Raw genomic sequence first — 26,191 nt, 5'->3', positions numbered from 1 at the left:
ATGGTCCTGTGATACATGTTGTAATTCACTGTGTGGGCATGGGGTGGCGCTGTCACAATACCTGAGGCAGGTGTAAATAAGGTAGCACATTTGTTGTTGTCGTCAGGTGTTGACCCCGGAAGGGCAAATAGGTTTGACCGCAAGGGCGCTAAGTTTGTTATTGTTATTGTTTGTACCAGTGAGTAAGGCATTGATGGCACATAGTAACACAATAAATGTTTATTATTCAGCAAACCAACGACTACGGATCTTATATAACCAACAGCAACACATCAAACTAGGACGCATGGCGCGTCAACCGGACAATCCGTCGGGTTAGCATCTCAGTAGCAAGTAGTAGTTGGAAACGTGTTTGGATAAGTGTACAGCAACAGGAGCGACGGTTCTAAAGCCAGCTGTTTGGAGCATCGAACCACGAGACCACCACAACGGCGCCCACCGCACGGTATGAGTAGCGCTACGTTGTTTAATGGCCATTTAATGTGTGCACACCGGTATTAAATCCAATGCATTGGTGACTGAAGCGAAGGGGACAATTATAGACGTTGCGTTGACTGTTGCGTGCTGCGAACTGTTTTGACTGACTACCGATCATTCGTCATGGAGATGCGTGACGTGGAATTGGACACTAATGGTGATGAGACACTATCTGGTAAACGTGTGGTTAAGCTTACTGCTAAAGCGTTTGCGTTGAAGTTGGACTTGTTGCAAACGAGCAGAAAAGCTAAACTAAGCAAAGCTACCAGCATTAGATGTGATTTACAAGGGTTGGTGTGTACTGATGATAAAACACAGGTACAGAATACTCTGATTGAATTGATAAAGGTGTGTGATGAAGCAAAAAAACATGCATGAAAGTATACTTGATTTGTTGCCATGTGATGAAAAAGAAAAACATGAAACATGGTTTAAGGCAAAAATGTTGTTCAACAATGAATGTATTACAAATACAAAAATGTGGGTTTTATCATGCAAAGAAGGTTCTGTGCAGATGGGCAAAAATGTTTATGAGGGGGATGGTATTCATCCACATGACAGTGCTTCCAATGTTAGCTACCACCCAAGTCGTGGGAGTGGTAAAAGTGGTAGATCAAGCACTATATCCACTGCACAGGTAAAAGCGGAGGCAGCTAGGGCTGCACTTATCGCTCGTACTGCAGCTCTAAGGGAGAGTCATGCCTTGGAGGAGCAGGAGCAACAACTGAGGAGGAAAGAGAGTGGCTGGCTATGGAAACTGAAATAGCTGCATCCACTGCTCAACTGGCAGTGTTCAAGGCCACAGGCCAGAGAAGTGGTTCACAAGCTGCCTCAGATGGCATGAATTCTTATCTGGATAAGGAAAAAGGGGAAAGGGAGGCTGTCAGTGCTTTAAACCCTTTGGCAAAGGAATATGAAGCCAGCTTGTGGGAACCAACAGCACACAGCAACTTGATCAAATGGGCACTACCAACCCACAAACCCCCTTTCACGGATACACGACCCAAGGATACTGCACAGTGGGTTAAAGCTACTGGACAACACCATGTTAGCTGCAAAGGACAACAGCAGCAAAGCAGTATAGTGGGAATATCACAACAGTATCGACACCAATCAGGAACCCTTCAGGAAACAGAGCATCACACCACTCAGAATCTGCCTGGGGACATATACCATCATGCACAGGCAGAATGAAATAACAACTGCTCTGGTGCAGCAACAGCAGTCCATGTCTCTTCCACCTCGAGATATTCCCATATTTGAAGGGGACCCGTTCCAATACAATTCATTTATCAAGGCCTTTGAACAAGGAGTGGAGAAAAAGGCAGGAAAAGGGGATTGTTTGTACTATTTGGAACAGTTTACTAGAGGACAGCCACAAGAACTGGTACGTAGCTGCCAGCACATGGCTCCTGAGCGTGGCTACGTGATGGCAAAGGGCCTTCTAGAAAAACATTTTGGAAATCAGTACAAAATTGCAACGGCTTACATACAAAGGGCTCTGGCCTGGCAAACCATAAAGTCGGAGGACGTGAAAGCACTTCAAGCCTACTCCTTGTTCTTGCGTGGCTGTTGTAATATAATGGAAGAGCTCGAGTACATGCAGGAGCTGGATATGCCGGTACACATGAGGGCTATCATTGCAAAATTACCATTCAAAATGAGAGATCAATGGAGGACCATAGCTCATGGCACAATGGAATCCACACAGCAAAGGGCTCGCTTCCCTGATTTGGTCGCATTTGTGGAGCGTCGGGTTGCAATTCTGTCCGACCCTCTCTTTGGTGACATACAGGACCCTATGCCTGCTGTTGCTGGAGTAAAGAATCCTAGACCACATTACGGCAACAGAGTACAGGGAAACATTGTTGCCACCACATTAACAACTATGGACGTGCAGGAGGGAGCTGAGGAGCTAACATCAGATCCTGGGAAGGAGGACGAGGCTGGATGTCTTTGCTGTGCTGGTACTCACTCATTGGAGGAGTGCAAACAGTTCACTGGAAGGCGGCACAAAGACAACATGTACTTTTTGAGAGACAATGGAGTGTGCTTTGCATGCTTATGTGTGGGTCACATGAGCCGGGATTGCGAAAGGCGCTCAACATGCAAAGTGTGTGGTCAAAAGCATCCCACTGTGCTGCATATCAGAAGGCAAGCAGTAGCTCTGGAGCAGTCAAAAAACACGTCTAGTAACCAGCCAACCTCTTCCAAAACGTGTGGACATACAGGGGCCGGTAAGGACCACTGTGGTTTGTCCATTCTCCCTGTACAGGTGAAAGTGACAAAAGGAAATCGCACCATAAAAACATATGCCTTCCTGGATCCTGGTAGTTCAGCCACATTCTGCTCAGAAGATCTAATGCAGAAGCTGAATATTACAGGCAGAAGAACCACCTTCCGGTTGAGCACAATGGGGCAAGAAACTGTTGCTTTAGCCTACTCCTTGACTGGCTTGGAGGTAGCTGATTTTATGCTCTCCCAGAAGTTCTCACACAGAAAAGGATGGCAGTCACTCCGGACCATAGTGACTCCTGAACAGTTGGCTAAATGGCCATACTTGTCGAAGGTACACATCCCGACTATAAAGGCAAATGTCGACCTTTTGATAGGAACCAATGCTCCCAAGGTATTAGAACCATGGGAGATCATTAACAGCCGCGGTAATGGCCCCTACGCCATTAGGACAGTGCTGGGATGGGCCGTTAATGGTCCGTTGAATGGAAGCAGTGGTGCTTGGGAGGCAGAGGTTCCCTCTGCTATGGTAAACAGGATCTCAGTGTGCAAGCTGGAGGAAATGCTGACCAATCAATACAACCATGAATTCAATGAAAAGACTGTGAAGGAAAATGAAATGTCCAGACAAGACCTCAAGTTTCTGGAAATCATGGAGAATTCAGCAGTACTTCAGGAGGGGAAGTATTGTTTGAAATTGCCCTTTAAGAACAAGGATGTACATCTGCCCAATAACTTCGTGGTGGCAAAGCAAAGGATTCAAGGGCTGAGGAAAAGGTTTCTCAATAACAAGCTTGTGCACCGGGAGTATACAGAGTACATGAACAAGCTTATCAGTAAGAACTATGCGGAGCAAGTGCCACAACAGCAACGGCATGGTGAGAACGGTAAAGTGTGGTACATCCCTCACCATGGTGTCCACCATCCTAGGAAAGGATCCCTTCGTGTGGTTTTTGACTGTGGTGCCACATTTCAAGGTGCATCATTGAACAGTGAACTCTTGCAGGGTCCTAATCTCACCAGCTCACTCCTTGGAGTCCTTAGTCGTTTCAGACAGGAACCGGTGGCGTTTATGGGTGATATTCAAGCCATGTTCCATCAGGTGAAGGTTGCGGAGGAGGACAGGGATTTTCTTCGCTTTCTCTGGTGGACAGATGGGGATGTCACCAAGGATCTTGTGGAGTATCGTATGACGGTGCATCTGTTCGGTGCAGTGTCATCTCCCAGTTGTGCAAGCTATGCACTGAGAAGAACTGCTGATGATAACTCAAACTGGTTTTCAGCTGAGGTCCTTCAGTCTGTCAAGCAGAATTTCTATGTAGACGACTGTTTGAAGAGCTCAGCCACTGAAGGAGAAGGTGTCCAGATGATCAAAGATCTTATCACTCTCTGTCGCAAGGGGAGCTTTATCTTGGAAAAATGGATTAGTAACAGTCGTAGGGTCTTGCAAACAGTCACAGCAGAGCAAAGGGCCAAGGACCTAAAGGAATTGGATCTGGATCGAGATGAGCTCCCAGTAGAGAGGGCGCTGGGTCTACAATGGTGTGTGGAGACCGACTCCTTCAGATTCAAGATGGAGGTAAAACAACAGCCTTTCACCCGACGTGGTATGTTGTCGATCACCAGTTCAGTATATGACCCTTTAGGTTTCCTGGCACCAGTCACTTTGCCTGCTAAGATGATGCAGCAAGAGCTCTGTCGGAGACGATGTGGTTGGGATGATGCATTGCCACAGGACATCTTACAGCAATGGAAAAGGTGGTTGGAGGACTTAGATGTGCTGGCAGCATTCAATGTGGGCGCAGCATTCAATGTGGGCAGGTGCATCAAGCCAGTGGACTTTGGAGAGGTCAAACAGGCTCAACTACATCACTTTGCTGATGCCAGTGAAGGGGGCTACGGAACCGTAACATACATCCGGATGTTGAATCGTGAGAGCAAGATCCAGGTCTCCTTCCTGCTCGGTAAAGCCAGTGTGACACCTTTGAAGGCGGTGACTATCCCCCGGCTGGAGTTAAAAGCAGCTGGCCTTGCTGTCAGAGTGACCTCATTACTGAAGGCAGAGTTGAACTTCCAGTTGGAGGACTCCATGTACTGGACTGACAGCACTGCAGTGTTGAAATACCTGAACAATGAGGATAGGCGCTTTCATACATTCGTGGCCAACAGAGTCTCGGCAATCAGAGAAACATCTGAATCATCACAATGGAGGCATGTTGGTTCCAAAGACAATCCAGCTGATGATGCGTCAAGAGGGTTGAAGGTCTCTGACTTTTTGAGGAACAGCAGATGGCTTGAAGGGCCCGCGTTTCTTTGGAAGCATGAGAAGGACTGGCCCAAAATGGTGGGGGAAGTGTCGGTGGACCCTAATGACCAGGAAATCAGAAAGGAGGCAACAGTAAATGCCATAAGTGACGTGTCGCAGTAACCTGAGAAAGGTGCAAGGACAAGGGGTCACGGCAATGTCCGCAAGTCGAGGTTTGATGCTAGAGGATTTACTAGGAGCAGAGGTTGCCATCATACAGTATTGCCAGCGGCAGAGATTCAGTGAGGAGATTGCTGCTTTGTCATCTAAGAGAGCCACAGTGAGTCGCCAGAGTCCAATATTTAAGCTGGATCCTACTTTGGAGGATGGCCTTTTGAGGGTTGGTGGAAGACTGAGCAGAGGAGCAATGCCTGAGGAATCCAAACATCTGCTCATTCTCTCCAAAGATCAATATCTACGCTCATTCTCAAGCATGTGCATCAAAATCTGGGTCATGGAGGGCGGGTTCACACACTGTCCAAGGTGAGGAGGAGGTTTTGGATCACCAACGTCAATTCGACTGTCAGGAAGATTATTTCTGACTGTGGATTTTGTAAACGCTACAATGGAAGAGCAGTGGAGCAAAAGATGGCAGATCTCCCTAAGGAGAGAATCCTTCCCGATCTACCACCGTTTACCAACACTGGAGTGGATTACTTTGGACCCGTCGAAGTAAGGAGGGGAAGATCAATTTGTAAGCGGTACGGCGTTATATTTACCTGTATGGCAAGCAGGGCTATACATCTGGAGGTAGCCGTTTCATTGGAAACGGATGCTTGCATCAATGCTTTGCGGCGTTTTATTAGCAGGAGAGGACAGGTGGCCCACCTAAGGTCAGACAACGGTACCAACTTCGTTGGGGCAGAGAGAGAACTGAAGGGGGCTCTGGCTGCATTGAGTCATGAGAGAATTCAAGGAGTTCTGTCGCAGGTTGGAATCCGAGTTTTAACCCACCAGCAGGTTCACACCATGGTGGGGTGTGGGAAAGAATGATCCGTCTGGTGAGAAGAGTTCTCAGCTCTGTCCTACGTCAGCAAACGTTGGATGATGATGGACTGCATACAGTGTTGTGTGAAGTGGAGGCCATTTTGAATGATAGGCCAATTACCAAGCTCTCGGAGGAACCCGATGACCTGGAACCACTCACGCCCAACCATCTTCTTCTCTTGAAGGGTAAACCCGCCTTACCACCTGGAGTGTTTGATCCTCAGGACCAATATGTGACTGGTCCTGATGTTTATGGACACCTCTCGGAAATGAGAAAGACGTCAAAATCGTCTTCAGAGTATTTCTTACATAAAACTCAGATTTTCGTTTTTTTAGCTAACATTCAACTCGAAGATGTGAAGTACCCACTCGTTATTTTTCCGAACAGTTTTACGTTCATTAAATAAGTGTAATCTAGCAACAAAATAGGCTTGTTTGTCATGCTTCTAGTTCAAAATAACACGAGCATCACACTTGGGTGTGATTGGCTGTTGAGCTCTCGGGGGAGGGACAAAGGAAGCCGTGTTTGTTTTGAGAATGTGTTCTGCTTAGAATGAACACTGCTTAGAATGAACACGGTTTAGCTCATCAATTGTTCAGTAATGACTGAAGGCACAAAGAAAGTCCCCAAGAAATGAAACTTTACTAGGACAACATACGGATTTCACGGGATCAACATACCACACATGTAAGTAGCCTTACAGTCCTTTGTTTGTTTGTGTTGGGCCAGCCGCGTTAGCATTAGCTAGTACGTTCTGTGTCGTCGTATTGCCTTTTAAAGACTTTCTAAAACAATCACATAGTTAGTAGCACATTATGCTGTTCTTATAAGTTGTGTTGTTGCTACTGTGTACAGTTAATTAACTGTTTGTCTTGTGTTACTTGGGTTGGGCTAGCCGTGTTAGCTTACTAGCATTAGCTAGTACGTTCTGTGGTATTGCGTAAGACTTTCTAAAACAATCGCATAGCACATTATGCTGTTGTGTTGTGTTGTGTTGTGTTGTTGATACCGTGTACAGCTAGCTAACTGTGTTTATTTTTGTCTGTTTCAGCTTTGATATAAGGAACCTGGCGTGGTTATGGCTGAAAATCACTGATGTCAAGATCTGGCCAGACAGAAGTATCTCAGGCCCTGAACACAGCAAAGACCTAGGTTCTAGGCCCTGGACAATCTAGACAAATTGATGGCAGCTACTAGATTGAAATCAAGTGTAATACTGAAACACAACTGTGAACATTTCAAACCTGCAAACTGCGACACTTTAAATGAATGTGTAATAACACTATGTGCAATATGACAACCCTCGGGTACATAAGGTTCAGAGAATAGGAAATGTTAGGATATGTATAGCATAGCATAGAGTACAGCACAGTGTTTTATTTGTATAGTATAGTATAGTGGATAGTGTACATAGCCTTTATTTAAACCAGCTCTTTTCCCTTCTTGTTTTTAGTTATTTTTTTCCTAGCACCAGGGGAGCCCCCCCTCCCAAATGTCGTTGTTTGGTACCTGTACTATAGCAATGACAATAAAGATCATTCATTCATTCATTCATTATTTACTTGTGATTATTGTGATGATGGTATTGTTGTGATTATGTGATTATGTTGCTGCAAAGCTAATGTTGAAGAACCACAGCCAAAGAGTTGTATTATTGTGTACTGTAAAATAAATTCTGATTCTGATTCAATACTTTTTTGTTTCATTAAAAGAATAATAGTTACAACAACCATAAAGCCTCCATAATGATAAGCTGGCTAATTAGCTTAGGTAATACCTTGCTAGGTAATAATGTTAGCTATACTGTAGCTGTCTGACCCAGTGAGTAACACTGACATATTGACAGCTGAGTGGTTGGGGGCGGGGTTAACAAGATATTGTTACCGCCCATTACCTGGCTGTGAAGGTGAGAAAAAAACAACATCTTTGAAGGGGATTTTCTCTGCTTAGTGATTTCAGGTGTAGCAACTTTCAAATACTCATGTCGTCTTCAATTTGTTTCCAATTTCAATGTATGATGCATCATTTGAAAGCTTACAATCTGTAGTTTAAGCAGTGGTGTGCCGTCAGGGCCAGCAAGGCCTTCTCTGCTGGCCTAAACATCATCAGAATATACATTTTATTTTAATATATTTTTTCCACAAATATGTATTAATGATTCCCCATAGTCTATTCTCTTCATTTCATAGCTTTCCTCTTGGTTGCGCTGCTTCCAGTCTCCGATTGAGATTTGGAGGGCTGGCCTTTATGTTAGAGCTTTTATCCAATCAAAATGTGTTGCTAGGGGGCTCCAAAATCTGCCTGCCTGCACAATAAACGGTGCCGCGAATTCGACCTGTAACTTAACGTTGGAACGAGAAAACCTGTGGCGTACCTAGTAAACCTACGTAGATGCGAGCAAAAGCAACAACGGCGCCTGCTGTAAGGCTCAATGATGTCAGCACCCAGCACGTCTTTTGATTGGATACGCACTATTGATACGCACTATTGATACGCACTATTGATATTCACTATTGAGATGCGTAACTATGCCGGTAGATGTGAAACTTTTGAAAGTGCGCAGGGAAACGGAGCGCCACAACGAAAGCTTTCGTTGACTGATCGATAATACTGATCGATTGTGTCCTGTTTTTGGGTAAACAATAACTTTCATTTAGGGGACACGAACAGAGGAAACTACGTTGAGCTTCTTTCTTTTCTGGCTGAAAACAACCCAGATTTACATTACCACCTGTCCACAAACAAAGTGTTTACTGGGACGTCAGGCAAAATACAAAACGACCTGATTTTTGCTATTGCTGAAGTGATGGGAGAAGAGATCAAAATGGAGATTAAAAAGGCACCCTTTGTCGCTATTATGGTGGACGAGACGACAGACGTGGGTAATGTAGCGATCTTAAAGATGTTCGTTTAACACTCTTCATTGTAAATGCGGATTTATTGATTAAAAATGCTTCGGAAATATTAATATAACTCTGTTGTACTTGTCTGACTATGTTAAGGTGATGCAACGCCCGGTTATACTGTGTTTCTGTCTAGTTTCTAGAGCCATGGCGTCATAACGATGGTATTAAGAGGTAGAATAATTCAGGTAGGAATGTGTCGGACATCACTGAAGGCCTAGGTGTGAAATGCACCGCCCGCCACTGAGTTTAAGCACATGTAAAAAACAGAAAAATGATTTCGCCTACAGGTAGCCCTTTTCATTGGGATGTGTCACATATGTGAGAAGACAATGGCGACAAGTTCAGTACCTCTCGGATCTTTTCTGGAAGAGATGGATACGGGAGTACTTGCCCTTGCTCCAGGAGAGGCAAAAATGGAGCCAGAAGAAAAGGAGTTTGACAGCGGGAGATATCGTTGTTATTATGGATTCCTCAGCTCCTCGTGGTTCTTAGGCAAGGTTATAGAGGTTTTTCCAGACAAACAGGGGCTGGTACGTTCTGTGAGATTACAGACCAAATCAAGTACAATTGACAGGCCAGTGACGAAACTTTGTTTGTTACATGAAGGGTAAATTTGTTTTGTCTGTACTCTGTACTTTATATTGGTTGTGGTCTGTTATAACGTTTGCTCCTTTTATGGTATTTTGTTTAAATTGTTATGTCGGTGCCAGTAACAGTTAGGGGCCGGTGTGTAGGAGCCAGATATGGTCCTGTGATACATGTTGTAATTCACTGTGTGGGCATGGGGTGGCGCTGTCACAATACCTGAGGCAGGTGTATATAAGGTAGTAGGGGTGTAAATCACCAGCTTCATCACGATACGATATTATATCGATTTGTTTGTATGACGATACAATGTTTGACGATATCACAATGTCAGTCACGATACGATTTCGATTCGATTCGATTCAAGATCGATATGACGATATGATCGATATGACGCGATATCATGTTGTGTGCGTGTGTGTGTGTCTGTTTGTGTGTATAAGTTGTATCCCCTCCCCGACCCTACCATGCCCCCCCAAAAAACACACGTTAGCTGCTTTAGCTTAACTTCTGTTAGCATGCCGTGTTGTGAATATGTGTGTCTGTGCGGCTAGTTGGCCTGTAGCAGCCCAGTGGACGTGGAGGTAGATGTGTGTCCCTGTGGTGGGCTGTGAGGAACACACGGTGCTTGTTGTTTGTTTTATTCGCAAAGTTATTGTAGCTAACGTTAGCTAACTAAGCTAGGCAGGCTAGCGCAACGTGGGTTTGGAAGGACAGCTCAGAGCAGAGAGGAGAGGAGAGGTGGGGTTTGGGAGTCCGCGTTTGACTGGCTGACAGCGTCAGTAACATGTGGGCTGCGTTCGTCAACTCGCTCTGAGAGCGCCGGAGCGCAACACTGGGTTCAACGTCAAGTCATTTGATTGGACAAGAGGCGTTCCGCGAGTGCTGATCAGATTTCCAGAGCGTGTTTGACGAACGCAGCCAGCGTCAGTCAACATTGAGTTGACTTGACTTGAGTTTTCCCAACCGAGCAGAGAGTGTAAACGTCTGCTAGTCGCGCGCTGCACGGAAATGGTGACAGTCACGCAGAAGATGACGATATATATCGATGTTTTTACATTGCGTCGATGTAATCAGATCGTTAGTCAATGAATCGATGTATCGATGTGAATCGATGTATCGTTACACCCCTATAAGGTAGCACATTTGTTGTTGTCGTCAGGTGTTGACCCCGGAAGGGCAAATAGGTTTGACCGCAAGGGCGCTAAGTTTGTTATTGTTATTGTTTGTACCAGTGAGTAAGCCATTGATGGCACATAGTAACACAATAAATGTTTATTATTCAGCAAACCAACGACTACGGATCTTATATAACCAACAGCAACACATCAAACTAGGACACACGGCGCGTCAACCGGACAATCCGTCGGGTTAGCATCTCAGTAGCAAGTAGTAGACTATGCTCCTTTAACAATAACAATAGATCTACATCAAGTAGAATACTGATGACTAGTGACCAGTCAAGACCATTGGACTCCAGGATATCTTTGAGCTCCTGCATGAGGGCTGACGAGTTGGCGATGTTTACTTTCCTGCTGGCTAGGTGTTGTGTTGTTACTTTGGCCAGATCATCATCAAAAAACCGAACAAGGACATTGAGGATTTTGTCCATGTTAAGATTAGTAGCTTCGTCGATATTCATTGAAAACGTTGCTTTTTTTAAGCTTTTCACACAGCCGTTTTTTTTATTCCGGGGCAAGGCCGTGTGTGTTTAAATAGCTGGCGTGCTGATTGGAAACGGACAGCTTTGTCAGTGCATTTTTGTCTTCTGATAGCTTCTTGCACAAATCGACGAGTGGCTGAGCCATTGTGAAAGACAGATCGTGTTCAGCTATAAACGCGCACACTCAGATCTTTTGCTCGCAAACACGGTCGGTCATTGAAGATGAAGTGGTACCTGTAGCCGTCGCTCCCGGCAAGGTTGTTGTATGAGCAAGCGCTCGAACCGAAGCTTGGTGACCGGGATCTGAGGCATGTCGAGCAATAACCTTCTTCCCACTACTGCCGTAGATGAGTTTCTTTGAGCACGGCATACAGAAACAAGCACCTGGCTCCCTCAGTTTAAGGCACCACGTCCCATAAGGCTTCCCGTCACTACTCTCCTCTATCCATGCCCAGGGCCATTTATTGCTTACTCCTCGTTCTAGTATAGCTGTGTCTTCGCCAGGTTTAAGAAACTTAAAACCATTTTAATAGACTCTTACTAAAGTTAGCGAGATAGCGGGCTGCTAAAAGCAAACGTCTCTACAAGCTAACATTACACTCATTCAAACTTCTTAAGGCCCGCCCCACTACTCTAGCTCCGATTGGCTAGAAGTCGTTGGTTGGCTTGAGCAATGTGATACCATTGGTAGGCGGAACTGTCTCTTTGCTGAAGATGACTCTTTAAATTACGATGTAAACAAATAGCATGTGATTTTTTAATAATTGTTTTGCTCAAAATTCCCCCGCGCCGGAAATCCGGCACCGTGCCGGAGAACTTTAAGCCCTGCATAACTGTGGGACAGGGAGACAAGCATAAGTGGGTGATGTCATAACTGTGGGACAGGGAGACAAGCACAAGTGGGTGATGTCATAACTGTGGGACAGGGAGACGAGCACAAGTGGGTGATGTCATAACTGTGGGACAGGGAGACAAGCGCAAGTGGGTGATGTCATAACTGTGGGACAGGGAGACAAGCGCAAGTGGGTGATGTCATAACTGTGGGACAGGGAGACAAGCGCAAGTGGGTGATGTCATAACTGTGGGACAGGGAGACAAGCGCAAGTGGGTGATGTCATAACTGTGGGACAGGGAGACAAGCGCAAGTGGGTGATGTCATTGTAATCAGTGTCTCAGAGACCTACTAGAGGGCCTGAAGGAACGATAACAGTATCTACTATTAACATAAGACATATCTTAAAAAACTAACCCAAACAGAACTTCTACACACTCACACCTGAATCTCTATGACAACATTAGCACGTGTGTATGTGTGTGTGTGTGTGTGTGCTGATGTGACAGTAAGATAACTAACCGCTTTTCAACACCGGTGACGTTGCATGCCACGGCTTACTAATGACCAGCTAGTGGTCAAAGTCCAGCGCGTGGAGCCTCGTCAACAAGTCTGTTTGGATTCCCACAGCTGGGCTTTCTAGTCTTTCTAGTCTTTCTAGATCAAGTATGATCTCTGCTTTGTTTACATCCTGCAGTTCCTAATATGGCCAACTATAGGGAGACAACATGGAAGACCCTCTGGTGTCAAGTTCTGGCGCCCTTATCCTTGGCACTTAGTGTAAAAGTGTATTTGTAAAAAAAAAAAAAACGGTATTGAAATCGATTTATTTGTGTTGTTACAGAAAAGTTCTGTGTAAAAGGATCAAAGTGTGAAAACCATCAGAGCATTCAAATTGGGGAGTCAAATGAAAGCTAACAGCTTTCCATAATTTGGGGGGAAATTAAGTCAGAAATATATTTATCAACCATCATAAGAATAGGGATAAGCAAAGGCTTTGACTTCGGGGTATCATTTCTGGAAACGCATTGAAGAAAATATCTACCAGAAAAAGATATCTATGAAGGTGTTAAGAAGGTCAGACCTTACCCTAACCCATCCCTAAGAAAAGGTGCATGGGGGGGCGCTTAGTGGCGTAGCACACAAATGCGCATACCATATCATCACAAGTGTAGGAGCCATGAATGTGATTTATTGTGTATTTAGTATAAAAAGCAAATGGGTTAATTGTGAGTTTATGTTGACTGTTTGTTTATTGCTTTGATCACAGTATTTAAGACCTTCTGGAAGTCACATGGTTATGGGCGGTGATATTGTGAGGTTAATTTAAGCACCTGGGCACCTGCATGGTGGGAGTAGAGAGAGAGGGAAGTCACATGGTTATGGGCGGTGATATTGTGAGGTTAATTTAAGCACCTGCATGTCTTTACATTGGTATGTCTTTACATTGGGAGGTCTTTACATTGGTATGTCTTTACATTGGGAGGTCTTTACATTGGGAGGTCTTTACATTGAGATGTCTTTACATTGGGATGTCTTTACATTGAGATGTCTTTACATTGGGATGTCTTTACATTGGGATGTCTTTACATTGAGATGTCTTTACATTGGGATGTCTTTATGCATCTGAACACTTTCATTGTTATTTCCGGCATTGATCGCTATGATTATTTTTTGTACGTTGCCAAGTTTGATTGTCCTTTGATTGTCCAATAAATGCTATAAAATGTACTTTTTCATCTCAGCGAGTAGTTTTTTGGCGCGTCATACAAATATCATCAAGACCCTCCTTGCGTCTCTCAGCGACTTTTACTTTTGGTTCCATCTAGTCGCTACAGCAAGGTTCCTGGTTCGATTCCGACCCTCGACATATCATTGCATGTCATCCCTCCTCTCTCACCCATCCTTCCTGTAAAGTTTTACTGTCTCCATCCCAATAAAAGCAGAAATCCCCTAAAATACATATTTGAATAAATTTAAATAAATTTAAAAACGCTGTCTCGGCCTAGGGCTGTATCTGTGTCAGTGGGTCCCTTATTCTCTCGTGTGTTAATGACATTAGCACCTGCTCTGAGATTACATGGGGAATTATCCTTCATCCCCAGAGAACTGACTAGAAGGTGAGGACTCCAGGTTCTACTCTACCCTGAGAGCATAGTGTAGCATTCCTCTTTTTCAGATTCAGATTCAGATAACGTTTATTGCCATTATGCTTGACACATATAGGAATTTGTTTTGGCATTTACAGAAGGTGCATTTATGCTTTTTTCACATATACATGAACAAAACAAGTTAATACAAATGCAAAAACAGGTAAAAACAGGACAACACAGGACAGACAGTGCATGGATAGTGCTATATATAAAGTGCAGTGCAGAGTTATTCAAGACTGGGGGTCTTTCACACTGTCAGGCAGACCTGAACCTCGGTCTTTGCAGAGTACAGCCAGAACCATATACAATCATCTACTTTTTTTTGTCAAATAATGGTTAGATTAGATGAGATTCAACTTTATCGTCCTTGCAGAGTACAAGTACCAGAAACAAAATGCAGTTTAGCAACTAACCAGAAGTGCAAAAAGTGATAACATGATAGTGATAGTAAGTACGGCAAGTACGGTAGTTAGAGGTATACAGGAGAGGATAGTAGTAAGATATGTACAGTTAAGGTAGATATGTACAGTTTGGTGTACAAAGATGTATAGAGGCTATATAAAAAAGTCAAATAATGGTTCAGTTATGGAGAGGTTTTATAAGCCCATGTTTGATTTCCTACGGTACCTCAACTAAAACACTTTTCTACTTACATTTTATTGTGGTTTCTTTATGTGTATCAAAGACTAAAAACAAAAAAACTAGTCCATAGCTTTTTGCAGATGGTACCAGATACAATATCTCTTTTACAGAGCCACGTCGTGCTGGAGGATAATATCTTCCACTACAGTATCTGAAATAAACACTATTTTATATGAAACAAAACAAAAGACACTTTCTACAACCCAGTGTTTCCCCTACCATTGCCTTGGGGGGGCGGGCCGCCCTCCCTCCCAACGGAACCCCCCGCCCCCCCCAAGAAAGAGGAATTATTACGGACGTAGACACCAAACATCTGACAAGCAGGCTAAAATATCCGCGTTTTTTAAACGCACCCAACCCGAATCTGGCGAGTGGCAAGCCCATAGGCTCGTTGGTAACGTTAGTCCGCCGTAGTCTTGCATAGCCAGACCTATCTCCACACTTCGCGCTGTGCCAGCGCTGGAGAATAATACAAGATTTTGCGCAAGTGTGCGCGCGAGACGTGAGAGTTTTTGCCGGCTGTGATGTCTGCAGATTGAAAGTAAGCAAGTTGAAACGTTAGCAAATATAATTGCTGAGTGTTCTGACAGAGAAAGTTGGTTAAAATTGGTCATTATTATCGTGACTAGAAAGTGTCTGACTATAGTTCCATAGTGTAAATAGTGTCAAAGAACTAGCAAGCTAGCTAGCTCAGAGGTGATGAGATGAGCTAGTCTCCTTGCACACTTGCCAGCTAAAGAGCTAACTGGAGGCACTTTATTATTTTACTTAAAGTAGATATACTATCTTTCTTATTCTGCTAGAGTTGGGCTTCATGGTAATACCATAATGGCATATTTACAGTACATGGACAGTTGATTGAAGCATTGGAAATGTTTGTTTTTTATAGTTGGACATACGATTTTTTTTCAGGTGAGAGAGTAAAGTCAAAATGACATTATCTGACTGGATTGCCCACAGCAATCCAATATTCAATTATAATTATGTTATAAATTGATATGGATCAATTTATGCCTCTTATTAGATTATAAATACTCTGGCTGTTTTGTTTACCTTTTGGTTGACAGCAAAAGGGAGAGAGGAGGATAGGGAGGGAGAGAGGAGGATAGGGAGGGAGAGAAGGAGAGAGAGCAGGATGGTGTCGGCACACCAGAGAGAGAGAGAGCTAGAACCAGGTGAGAAAGTGGACAGGTAGTCAAGACCACATAAGTAAGTAGCCTTGAGAACCGATGGTTCTGGAGCCTAATGGCCCATAGGGCAGGAGCCTATCTCCTGTTTCCGTAGCGTGAGGCGGCTTAATGTACAAGTACACCCCTGGACATGACGCTGGTATGAGGCAGGGTCTTACCCCCTGGGGGGGGGGGGGGGGTCCATGCCTTGGTCCATGCCACCCCCCCAAGGCAGCAAACCTAGGGGAAACACTGAGGTTCTCTTACTAACCAGCTGCTCTATTACTGGAATAGAAATGGCTTACGAAGTTCACGTTCGCGCGCGTGTGCGTGTGCGTGTGTGTGTGTGTGTGTGTGTGTGTGTGTGTGTGTGTGTGTTTGCTGAGCATGTGAGGAAGATAGAGAATGATGAAACTTTTGATAAATGTTTTTATCACTAATTATTAGATTTAGATTAGATTACATTTTGTTTCCTTCCTTCTTGCTGGTCTTTGCAGCCTAGAATAGGACACACCCACTGATGACGTGACTGTTCTACGTTTTGGTTTCGCCTTGAGAACCACTATTTTCTGGTTCCCACTGCGAACCAACTTTTCAGGCTCCGATTTATTTTCGGTCGGAACGCGCCGGCCAGTTCCAGACTTGGTTCGTGAACGTGAACCGGAACGGTTCCATGGGGGTGTGAAAGCCCTACTTGTGAACAGTGAAAACCTGAACTAAATGTCAAAGCTCAAATTAGGAATGTGACCAACAGCTTTTAGCCGTTTGCTAAGGCTTATACTGAGTCTTTTGCATGCTTTATTATCAGCAGACTTGGGACTCAACTAAAACATTTTAATATGTTCCTATGTTTTCTTCCCATTGTGTTTATCAGATTTGAACATAATGATTACTCTGGGGAGCAGCACTTGGTACCACACTTTGGAGATGGACGCAGCTCTGCCAAAGAGGCTTGAAACACTTATGTTATGAAGACACTTTCTGTCTCAATAATGCCTCCTAAACAAGTCCCTTAAACAAGCCTCCTAAACAAGTCCCTTAAACAAGCCCCCTAAACAAGTAACTTAAACAAGCCTCCTAAACAAGTCCCTTAAACAAGCCTCCTAAACAAGTCCCTTAAACAAGCCTCCTAAACAAGTCCCTTAACCAAGCCCCCTAAACAAGTCCCTTAACCAAGCCCCCTAAACAAGTCCCTTAAACAAGCCTTCTAAACAAGTCACTTAAACAAGCCTTCTAAACAAGTCCATTAAACAAGCCTTCTAAACAAGACACTTAAACAAGCTTTCTAAATAAGACACTTAAACAAGCCTCCTAAACAAGTCCCTTAAACAAGCTTTCTAAGCAATTCGCTTAAACAAGCCTCCTAAACAAGACACTTAAACAAGCCTCCTAAACAAGCCTCCTAAACAAGTCCCTTAAAAAGCATTCTAAACAAGTCCCTTAAACAAGCCCCCTAAACAAGTCACTTAAACAAGCCTCCTAAACAAGTCACTTAAACAAGTCAAGCCTCCTAAACAAGTCCCTTAAACAAGCCTCCTAAACAAGTCCCTTAAACAAGCCTCCTAAACAAGTCACTCAAACAAGCCTCCTAGACAACTAAACAAGTCCCTATTGTTGTTTCTGCACCTGTCAGTATCTCCTACAGTATGTTCGTTGTTTCTAACCACTCTACTGGTGTGCCGTGTTAACAAGCTACTAATTTCCTGAGGCTGAGGAGAATGTGGCGTGAGAGAGAGCATGCGTCATAGTAATGCCCTCCCAAGCACCTGTCACATGGTGACAGAGTACAGAGAGGTGTCAGTTTGCTGTTGCCTCATATGAACTCATGAAGACGGTGACCATGACCATGATTACAGCAGATTTTACTCTCTTTTTTTCAAGATTTTGTTTCTTTGTAGCAGAAGAGACTCCAGGTAGCAGAAGACACAAAACGATCAGCAGGAGACTCTCTGACCGGAGGGACAGGGGCAGCAGGGGAAACAGATCAACACCACCTCAACTCTACCACAACCTTGTACACACTGTCCATTTTGTGTTTTGACCATTTGTGAAATTGTCTCATTTACCAATGCTTTGTGGTTGTGATTTTTTTGCTGTATCATCACCATTCATTCATACAATGTGTTTATGATCAGCTAAATTGTTTATAAGTGCACACAATTGTTTACAAAGGCACAACATTATTCATAGATCTAGCCTCTTAATTTTACTCTCAAAGTGCACCAGATTGATGCATTTAACTTCCAAGGTACACCCAAAAAAGTCTCCCAAAATCCTGTTCCCAAACACTGAGTTAGGTAATTGATGTTCTTGAATTTCAATAACAAGGTTAGGTAAGCCAGGAGTTTATGCAGTAGGTTTTCTACACAAAAATGGAGTAATGAAGATCTACGGGACTTCACTTTAACGAGGTCCACCCAACTTTTGATAAAGTATACAATGATGAGTTTTAAAACTATCACCTGTTATAAAGCAAAGGGTGCTATGGTAGATGGTTTCCCTTTGTTGCACATAACTTTTTTAATGGATTGGAGTGTTACAATTTCTTTTTCTGTGTAGTTTTATTGAGTTAATACCAACGCCTGGTTTAAATTTAATGTGAATAGCTGTAAAGGAAATATGTTGAATTAAAAAATGGTTGAATACATAAATGTATTTACAGTTCCCTCTACATATCTTGTAAAGATACAAACAGTAGTAACAGGCACCGACGTGTTTCAATATAGACTGTGTCACACACACTCTGTGTCAATACTATTTAGGAATGTATGGTGTGTGTGTGTGTGTGTGTGTGTGTGTGTGTGTGTGTGTGTGTGTGTGTGTATGTATGCGTGTGTGTGTGAGAGAGAGAGAGAGAGAGAGAGAGAGAGAGAGAGAGAGAGAGAGAGAGAGAGAGAGAGAGAGAGAGAGAGAGAGAGAGAGAGAGAGAGAGAGAGAGAGAGATCAACCAATCTCAATTGAGGAACATGGTGGTTATGCAACTTCCACAGCAAGAAAAAGAAACAAAACCAAATGAAATAAAGTAAACTACATTAGATGACAGACAACATGAAATGTAGTTATGCTAGCTAACTAACTAGTTAGTGAGCTTCCACTCACCATCCGTCACACCACACACGGACAGTCCGCCGCCTCTTCTCCGGGCTGCACGCTGAGTCCTCCGGCTTGGCGCCGGGTGATCTCTCCGCTTCATTCGTTGCGTGGTGCCCGTTCTTGATCATTTTGATTAAATGTTAAAAAGCTGGAGTCTAAATACCTACCCCAATAAACGGATCAATAAAACGATATATTATTTTAAAATATCCCCGCTATCTCGAAAGACAAGATAAGGACGGGTTTAGAGTTATTTCCCTTATGGTTTCCAGGACAGCCAGACAGAAGAACGCTATGGACAACGCCTCCCTGGCCGGCGTCATGACGTCACGACTGAATCCTTTCAATGTAGTGATGTTACGCTCGACGCAGTCGTCACCATACTATGGCAAGCCGTTTTAACATTTATTAGCTACAATGGATATTCATTACTGATATCTGCAACATCATTTTGCCTAGTCAAAACTCAAATTCAAGATATCTTTAATTATATTTTGACTAATCGAAACTCACATTTGAGATATCTGTAATTATATTTTGACTAGTAAGATTCAATTTTATTTTGCTATTCAAGTGTATGGGGTTTGTCATTACAGATATCTACAATTCAGTTGTAGATATCAGCTATTCACATTGCCGATATCTGCAACTGAATTATGACTAGTTGTAATTACAGTTTCAGATATCTACGGTTTCATTCTGACTAGTCATAATTCCAGTTCAAGATATCTTTAATTCCCATTAATTCAAGATATCTACATTGTCCTTTAAGATATCTTAAATTAAGTTGAAGATATCTTGAATGAAGTTGTAGATATCTCAAACTGGAATTAGGAATAGTCGTAATTTAATTGTAGATATCTATTATAAAGTTAGAGATATCTTGAAATTCATTTTAATGATTGATATCTCAAATTTGTGATATCTTTAACTTTCATTCTGCCTAGTCGTAATTCGATTTCTAGTCAAAACTGAATTACAGATATCTCTAACTGTCGTTTTGACTAGTCAGAATGACGTTATAGATATCTTGAATACAAATTTAGACTAGTAAAAATCGAATTACGACTAGTCAAATTTAGCTAATAAATGTTAAAACGGCTTGCCATACTACACAGCGTCGATCTTCCGACACAATGTGCGTCGATACAAATGTATCGATGCTTGTGTCAAATTGGCAAAAACCACGTGACTACTCGAACGAAGCTTCATACGTCACACGAGCACCTCTGACCGGTGTGTCAATCATTCCGCAGACGAGACAGTGTTCCAAGTTTGGTACTGCATAAAATGACGTTGAACTCATATTCACTCATATTCACTCATATTCACTCATATTCGAGGGTTGTAGTCAGAGTGGAGACATACGGACGCTAGACAGAATACATTTATTGACAGAGAGAGATAGAGATAGAAATAGACAGGAGATTGTGAAGTTATAATATAATTATTGGACTCGGACAACTTGCGCACGTTTAACTCAACCAGTTTAATCAACACTCAGCTCAACGGTGCCTCGGGTCATTACCCATAATGCATCTCCTATCATGCATAATACCACATCTCCCTTTCTTGAGAACAAAGGGTAGACTACATGTTTTAAGGGATTATTCTTTGTGCTGGAAGACCTGAACATTCTAAACATGGTGAATGACTTCCATTCTGTTTTACTTTTCACATTGTAATTAACTTATATAACATACTACTCTTGCTCTAATAATAACATAACAAGAACAGTTTCACATCACATGGATCATGTCACAGATCAAGTTTACTTGGTTTCCTAACCTCTCTCCCAGACCTTGTTCTGGTAGGACTTGTGGAGACCTGTCTGCTGGGTGAAGTAGTCTCTGATGGTGAAGTAGTCTCTGATGGTTCTGACTCTCCATGAGCCGCTACTGCAGGCTCTTCCATGTGAACCCCCTCCCGGTCATGGTGTAGTGTCACCAAGTGATGTCGGTTTCTCCTCAGCGTGCCCTGAGGTGTCTCGACAACATAGGACCGCGGAGTGTGGTGTGCTGCTAGCACCTTGCCCTGCACCTTTGCGTCAGTGATCCACACATCTTCTCCGGGTGCCAGTGCCTCCAGGTTCTTCGCTCCGTGTCGCCTGTCAAAGTTCCTTGCATCAGTCCACCTCTTCTCCCTTTCACTAGCATCCACCCTCACATAGTCAGGCAGAGCCGGATCCAACGAAGTGGGAAGGGTCGGAACTGTCGTGCGGAGTTGGCGCCCCATCAACAGCTGAGCAGGACTGTAGCCGTTCTGCAGAGGGGTCGCTCGGTAAGCCAGCAACGCACGATACGGGTCTGATGCTTTCTTCAGCAGGTTCTTCACTGTTTGCACCGCACGTTCTGCTTCCCCATTACTCTGAGGGAACCTGGGGCTGCTTGTGACGTGTCTCCTCTGCAAAGGCTGTGAAGTGTCCTCCTGAAAACTGTGGGCCATTGTCAGTCTGGAGTACTTCAGGGATACCATGGCGTGCAAACATTGATTTGAAATGCACTATTACATCAACGGACCTTGTGGGTGTCATCTGTGCAATCTCCACATATCTTGAGCAATAATCCACTACTAGTAGATAATTCCTACTTTCCAGTGTGAACAGGTCCGCTCCCAGTCTCTGCCACGGCCTGTCCGGCAGCTTGGTTGGCATAAGTGGCTCTCTGACGTTTGTCCGCTCCTGGATGCATGTTCTACATTTCAGCACCAGTTCATTCAGCTGGCTGCTGAGTCCTGGCCACCATACCGTCTGCTTGGCCCGGTCTCTACACTTTGTCACTCCCAGGTGCCCCTCATGTAGTCTCGCCAGCACGTCATCTCTCATGGCCGCTGGAATGACCAGCCTAGATCCCCTCAACAGCAGTCCATCATGTATGCTCAGCACCGCACGCTCAGCCCAGTAGTGTCTTAACACTCCCTGTAGTCTGCTTTTGTCTGGCCAGCCTTCTTTGCAGTACTCCATCAGCGCAGAGCATGTGCTATCAGCCTTCAACTGCTCACGAAGGTTGTTCAGATACTCTCCACTGACAGGTAAGTCACTGATGATCGCGTCCACATATATGTTTGTGTCCTCTAAAAGACTCGCATCCGCTTGTCCCTGTGCATTAGACAGTGGAGCACGTGATAGGGTATCGGCTGTCATTAAACTTTTGCCCGGAACATGTGTGACTGTGTAGTCATACCTCATGAGCCTCATTCGGAATCTTTGGATCCTCGGCGGTAGCTCATCTAAGGCTTTCCTTCCCAGTAGACTCACCAACGGCTTGTGGTCTGTTTCCAGCTCAAAGAATCTACCGAGGATGAAGCTGCTGAACCTCTCACACGCCCATGTAGATGCCAGCGCCTCTTTCTCCACTTGTGCATATCGCTGCTCCGTTGGTGTCATTGACCTCGACGCATATGCTACAGGTGACCACACAGTGTCGCTCTTCTGCAGTAGGACTGCTCCCAGTCCAAATGAAGATGCATCCGCAGAGATTTTCAGGTCACTGTTAGGGTTATACAGTGTGAGCACTGGTGTGGAGGAAAGCTCTTTTCTTCAAACGATCAAAGGCTCCCTGCTGCTCTGTCCCCCAGTACCAGTGTGTCTTCTTGGACAGCAAGTCCCGCAAGACCTTGTCCTTCTCTGCTAGGTTTGGTATGAATCGTCCTAGCTGATTGACCATGCCCAGAAAGCTATGTAACTCACTGACATTTGTTGGCTCATCCATCCCCTGCACTGCTCTGGTCTTCTCCGGATCTGGCTTCATCTGATGAAATCACATGACCGAGGAATGTGACTGTGTGGGATGTGAACTCACATTTGTCTGGGTTGAGAGTGATGCCGGCCTCCTGTGCTTTCTCCAGCACTGCATGCAGTCGCACATCATACTCCTCTTGTGTCTTCCCCCAGGCCAGGACGTCATCCATATGACACAGCACCCCCTCCAGGCCACTGGTCACTTCAGTCACCATCATCCTCTGGAAGTGCTCTGGGGCACTTGAGATGCCAAAGGGCAGGCGATTAAAAAAATATCGCCCGAAAGAAGTGATGAATGTGGTGTACTTTGCAGACTCCTCTGCCAGTGGTATCTGCCAAAAACCCATGTTTGCGTCTATTTTACTAAACACCTTGGCTCCGGCCAGCATACCCAGGCTGTGCTCAACGGAGGGCAGAATGTATTTTTCTCTGCACACTGCCTCGTTCATTCTTGTGAAGTCCACACAGATGCGCACTGCACCTGATTTCTTTGGGACCACCACCATTCCAAAACACCAGTCAGTTGGCTCTTCGATCCTGCTGATAACACCCATCTCCTCCATACGGTCCAGCTCTTCCTTCACTTTATCCATAAGCGGTAGAGCGACTCTGCGTGGTGAGTGGAGTGAGTAGTGCACTGCATCCGGCCTCAGCTTGATTGTGTACGGCCTCTTCACAAGACCTAGGCCATTACACAGCTTCGGGTAGGTCTGTTTCACCATTTCCATAGTGATGCTATCCACCCTGGACACAAACTGAAGCTTTGTTATTGCAGGCCTACCTAACAGTGGGGTGTGTAGGTTTTTGACAACATAAATGTCCTCTATCGCCGTCTTGTCGCCCATGCGCAGTGTTTCTCTAGCAACACCCAGCACAGATAGAACAGTGCCTCCTGGCCCTGTCAACGGCCGCGTCGCCTCTGCTAGGCTGTCTACATTGCGTCCCCCTGTTATGCTATGGTACACCTCAGCTGGGATGACAGTGACATCTGCACCTGTGTCTATTTTGAAAGTAACTGTTTTCTCTCTCACCTCCAGCTGCACTGTCCACGGGTCTTCTCCAGCATCCACTGACCCCAAGAAAAAGCTGGGCTCTTCAGCAGTGACTGCATGCACCGATCTTGCATCCGGTTTGCATACTTTTCCATAATGCCCTTTCTTTCCACACGAGTGGCACAGAGCATCCTTCGCAGGGCATTCCCATTTTGGGTGTGAGGGTTTTCTCCCACATCTTCCACAGCCCTTCGGTCCCGACTGTGCACTGAATCTCCCTCTATCCTGTGTAGGGGACTGCGGTTGAGGCTTTTGTGGTTGAGGCTTTCTAGAGAATTGTGGCTTTCTGTAGCTTATAGCCTGAACAGCATCAACATTAGAGCCTCTCGTTACACTGCCCTCACCTCTCAGGTCAGACTGCTGTCTCTTAACCTCCTCAGATTGCCTAGCCTTGATAATGGCGCCCTCTAGTGTCAGGTTCCCGTCCATCTGCAGTTTTTCAGACAGCCCGACATTTTTTAGTCCCACTACCAATCTGTAACGGATAAATTCATCATGCAATCCCCCATAGTTGCAATGTTCAGCTAATCCGTACAGTGCAGTGATAAATGAATCCACTGGTTCGTTTGGCTGTTGCACTCTTTTGTTGAATTTTGCCCGTTCATAAATGACGTTTTTCTTTGGCACGAGAATGTATCAAAGCCTGCCTTATTAACAGCTGTATACTGCTGTCTCTCAGCCTCCGTTAAAGTTAGTCCTCTTCATACATCTTCAGCTTCATCTCCCATGCAATACACCAACGTATTCACCTGGTTTTGATCCGACGTAGCACTCAAATTACTTGCCAGCCGAAAGCGTTCAAATCTCCGGATCCACCGTTCCCTGTTACAAGGGGGGTCAGCGAAGAGGACTCCCCATCGCCCCTACTGGTCGAAGAGCGACAGTGCTCCAGCCCTGGACTAATTATCGAATGATTGTTGTCACCTGTGAGTGTTTGTCAGTGTATTTAGGTGTGTCCCATTTCCTTGTTCCCTTGTCAGTCGATCACTTGTGTTACACCGTATGGAATGCTTCAGAACCCTGTGTATGTATTACCACTTCACGTATCCGTTACCCGGAATGTAATTTGAACTTTGACTTTGTTTGCTGGTTTGCAACCTTGTACCGCCTTTGGAGCCCTTTGCTTAATCTTTAGTTTTCGTGCACTTGATTATTGACCGCAGTGCCTGAGTTATTATTACCTACGTGCTGAGCCCTACTGCTCCCCTTTTTGTTGTCCGGCTAAGAGTTTATGTTTGTACCTTTGAATCATACGTCTCAGTAAAGAGAATCTTTATTTTATTACATCTCCGTCTCATTCTTTACTTACACCGCACCTGGATCCGACAATATTGTGTACACCCAGAACCTATTGCGAAACATAACAGAACCTATTGAGAAACATAACAGATCGACTGACCAATATGGATCCAGCGGATGTAATACACCTTCGCACCGTACTGGCCACCCAAGGTGCCATGCTGACCCAGCATGAACGTCTCCTCCGGGAGATGAGTGAACATCTCAGCCAGCTGTCCCTCACCGTCTCGAGCCTGGTGGACCGCCAGGACAACGCGGAACGGGTCGCCGCCGCAGCCAACGCCGCAGCAGTCCCACCTCCACTACTGGTCCCTACACCTCCGCCTACACCTCGTGAGCCTCGCCTTCCACCTCCAGAGAGGTACGACGGACGTCCAGAGGGCTGCCGAGAGTTCACCACACAGTGCACCTTAGTCTTCAACCTACAGCCGACCTCCTTTCCCACCGAGCAGTCCCGGGTGGCCTATATCACCACTCTGCTAACGGGACGTGCCCTGTCCTGGGCGACGGCAGAGTGGGAGAGGGGGACGGCGATATGTGCCAGTTCCCAGCTCTTCATAGCAGAGCTGCGGAAAGTCTTTGATCACACCCGGGTACTCTCTACCTACGAGGCAGGCAGGAGACTCACCGCCTGTCGACAGGGTCATCGCACGGTGGCGGACTATTCCGTGGAGTTCCGCACCCTGGCCAGAGAGACCGGGTGGGAGGAGCGCGCTGTGGTCGTCCTGTATGCGCAGGGGCTCTCGGAGGTCATGAAGGACGAGTTGTCCTTCCGAGAGCTGCCTGAGCAGCTGGACGACTTAGTCGACCTCTCTCGGCGGGTGGATAATAGACGCCGGGAGCGGGACCGCGAGAGAGGCTCGGCTAGGGGCGCGCCCTCCCACCTAACGCCGGGTGTGAAACCACCCAGTGGCTTCATGGAGGAGGAACCCAGCTACGATGAGCCAATGCAGCTAGGAGCGGCACGCCTGTCTCAGACCGAGCGACAGCGGCGTCAGAGAGAGGGGCGCTGTCTGTATTGCGGGCGGGCTGGACACCTAGTCGCTACGTGCC

General features: G+C 45.1%; 1 protein-coding gene across 1 annotated transcript in view; it reads right to left on the bottom strand.

The window, feature by feature from the left end:
* Positions 1 to 19,301, bottom strand: part of pcyt2 (phosphate cytidylyltransferase 2, ethanolamine) — a 49,526-nt gene extending 30,225 nt beyond the window's left edge. Inside the window, exon 1 of the mRNA XM_080522532.1 lies at positions 19,055 to 19,301. Within this exon, the coding sequence (XP_080378658.1) occupies positions 19,055 to 19,176 (122 nt within the window). The 5' untranslated portion in view covers positions 19,177 to 19,301. The remainder of the gene's footprint in view (positions 1 to 19,054) is intronic.
* Positions 19,302 to 26,191: the final 6,890 nt, after the last annotated feature.

This window comes from Nansenia antarctica, assembly GCF_963989245.1.
Source record: "Nansenia antarctica genome assembly, chromosome: 2".
NCBI lineage: Eukaryota > Metazoa > Chordata > Actinopteri > Argentiniformes > Microstomatidae > Nansenia > Nansenia antarctica.
Note: the sequence above shows the minus strand (reverse complement) of the source record. Positions and strands in the feature narration are given on the sequence as shown.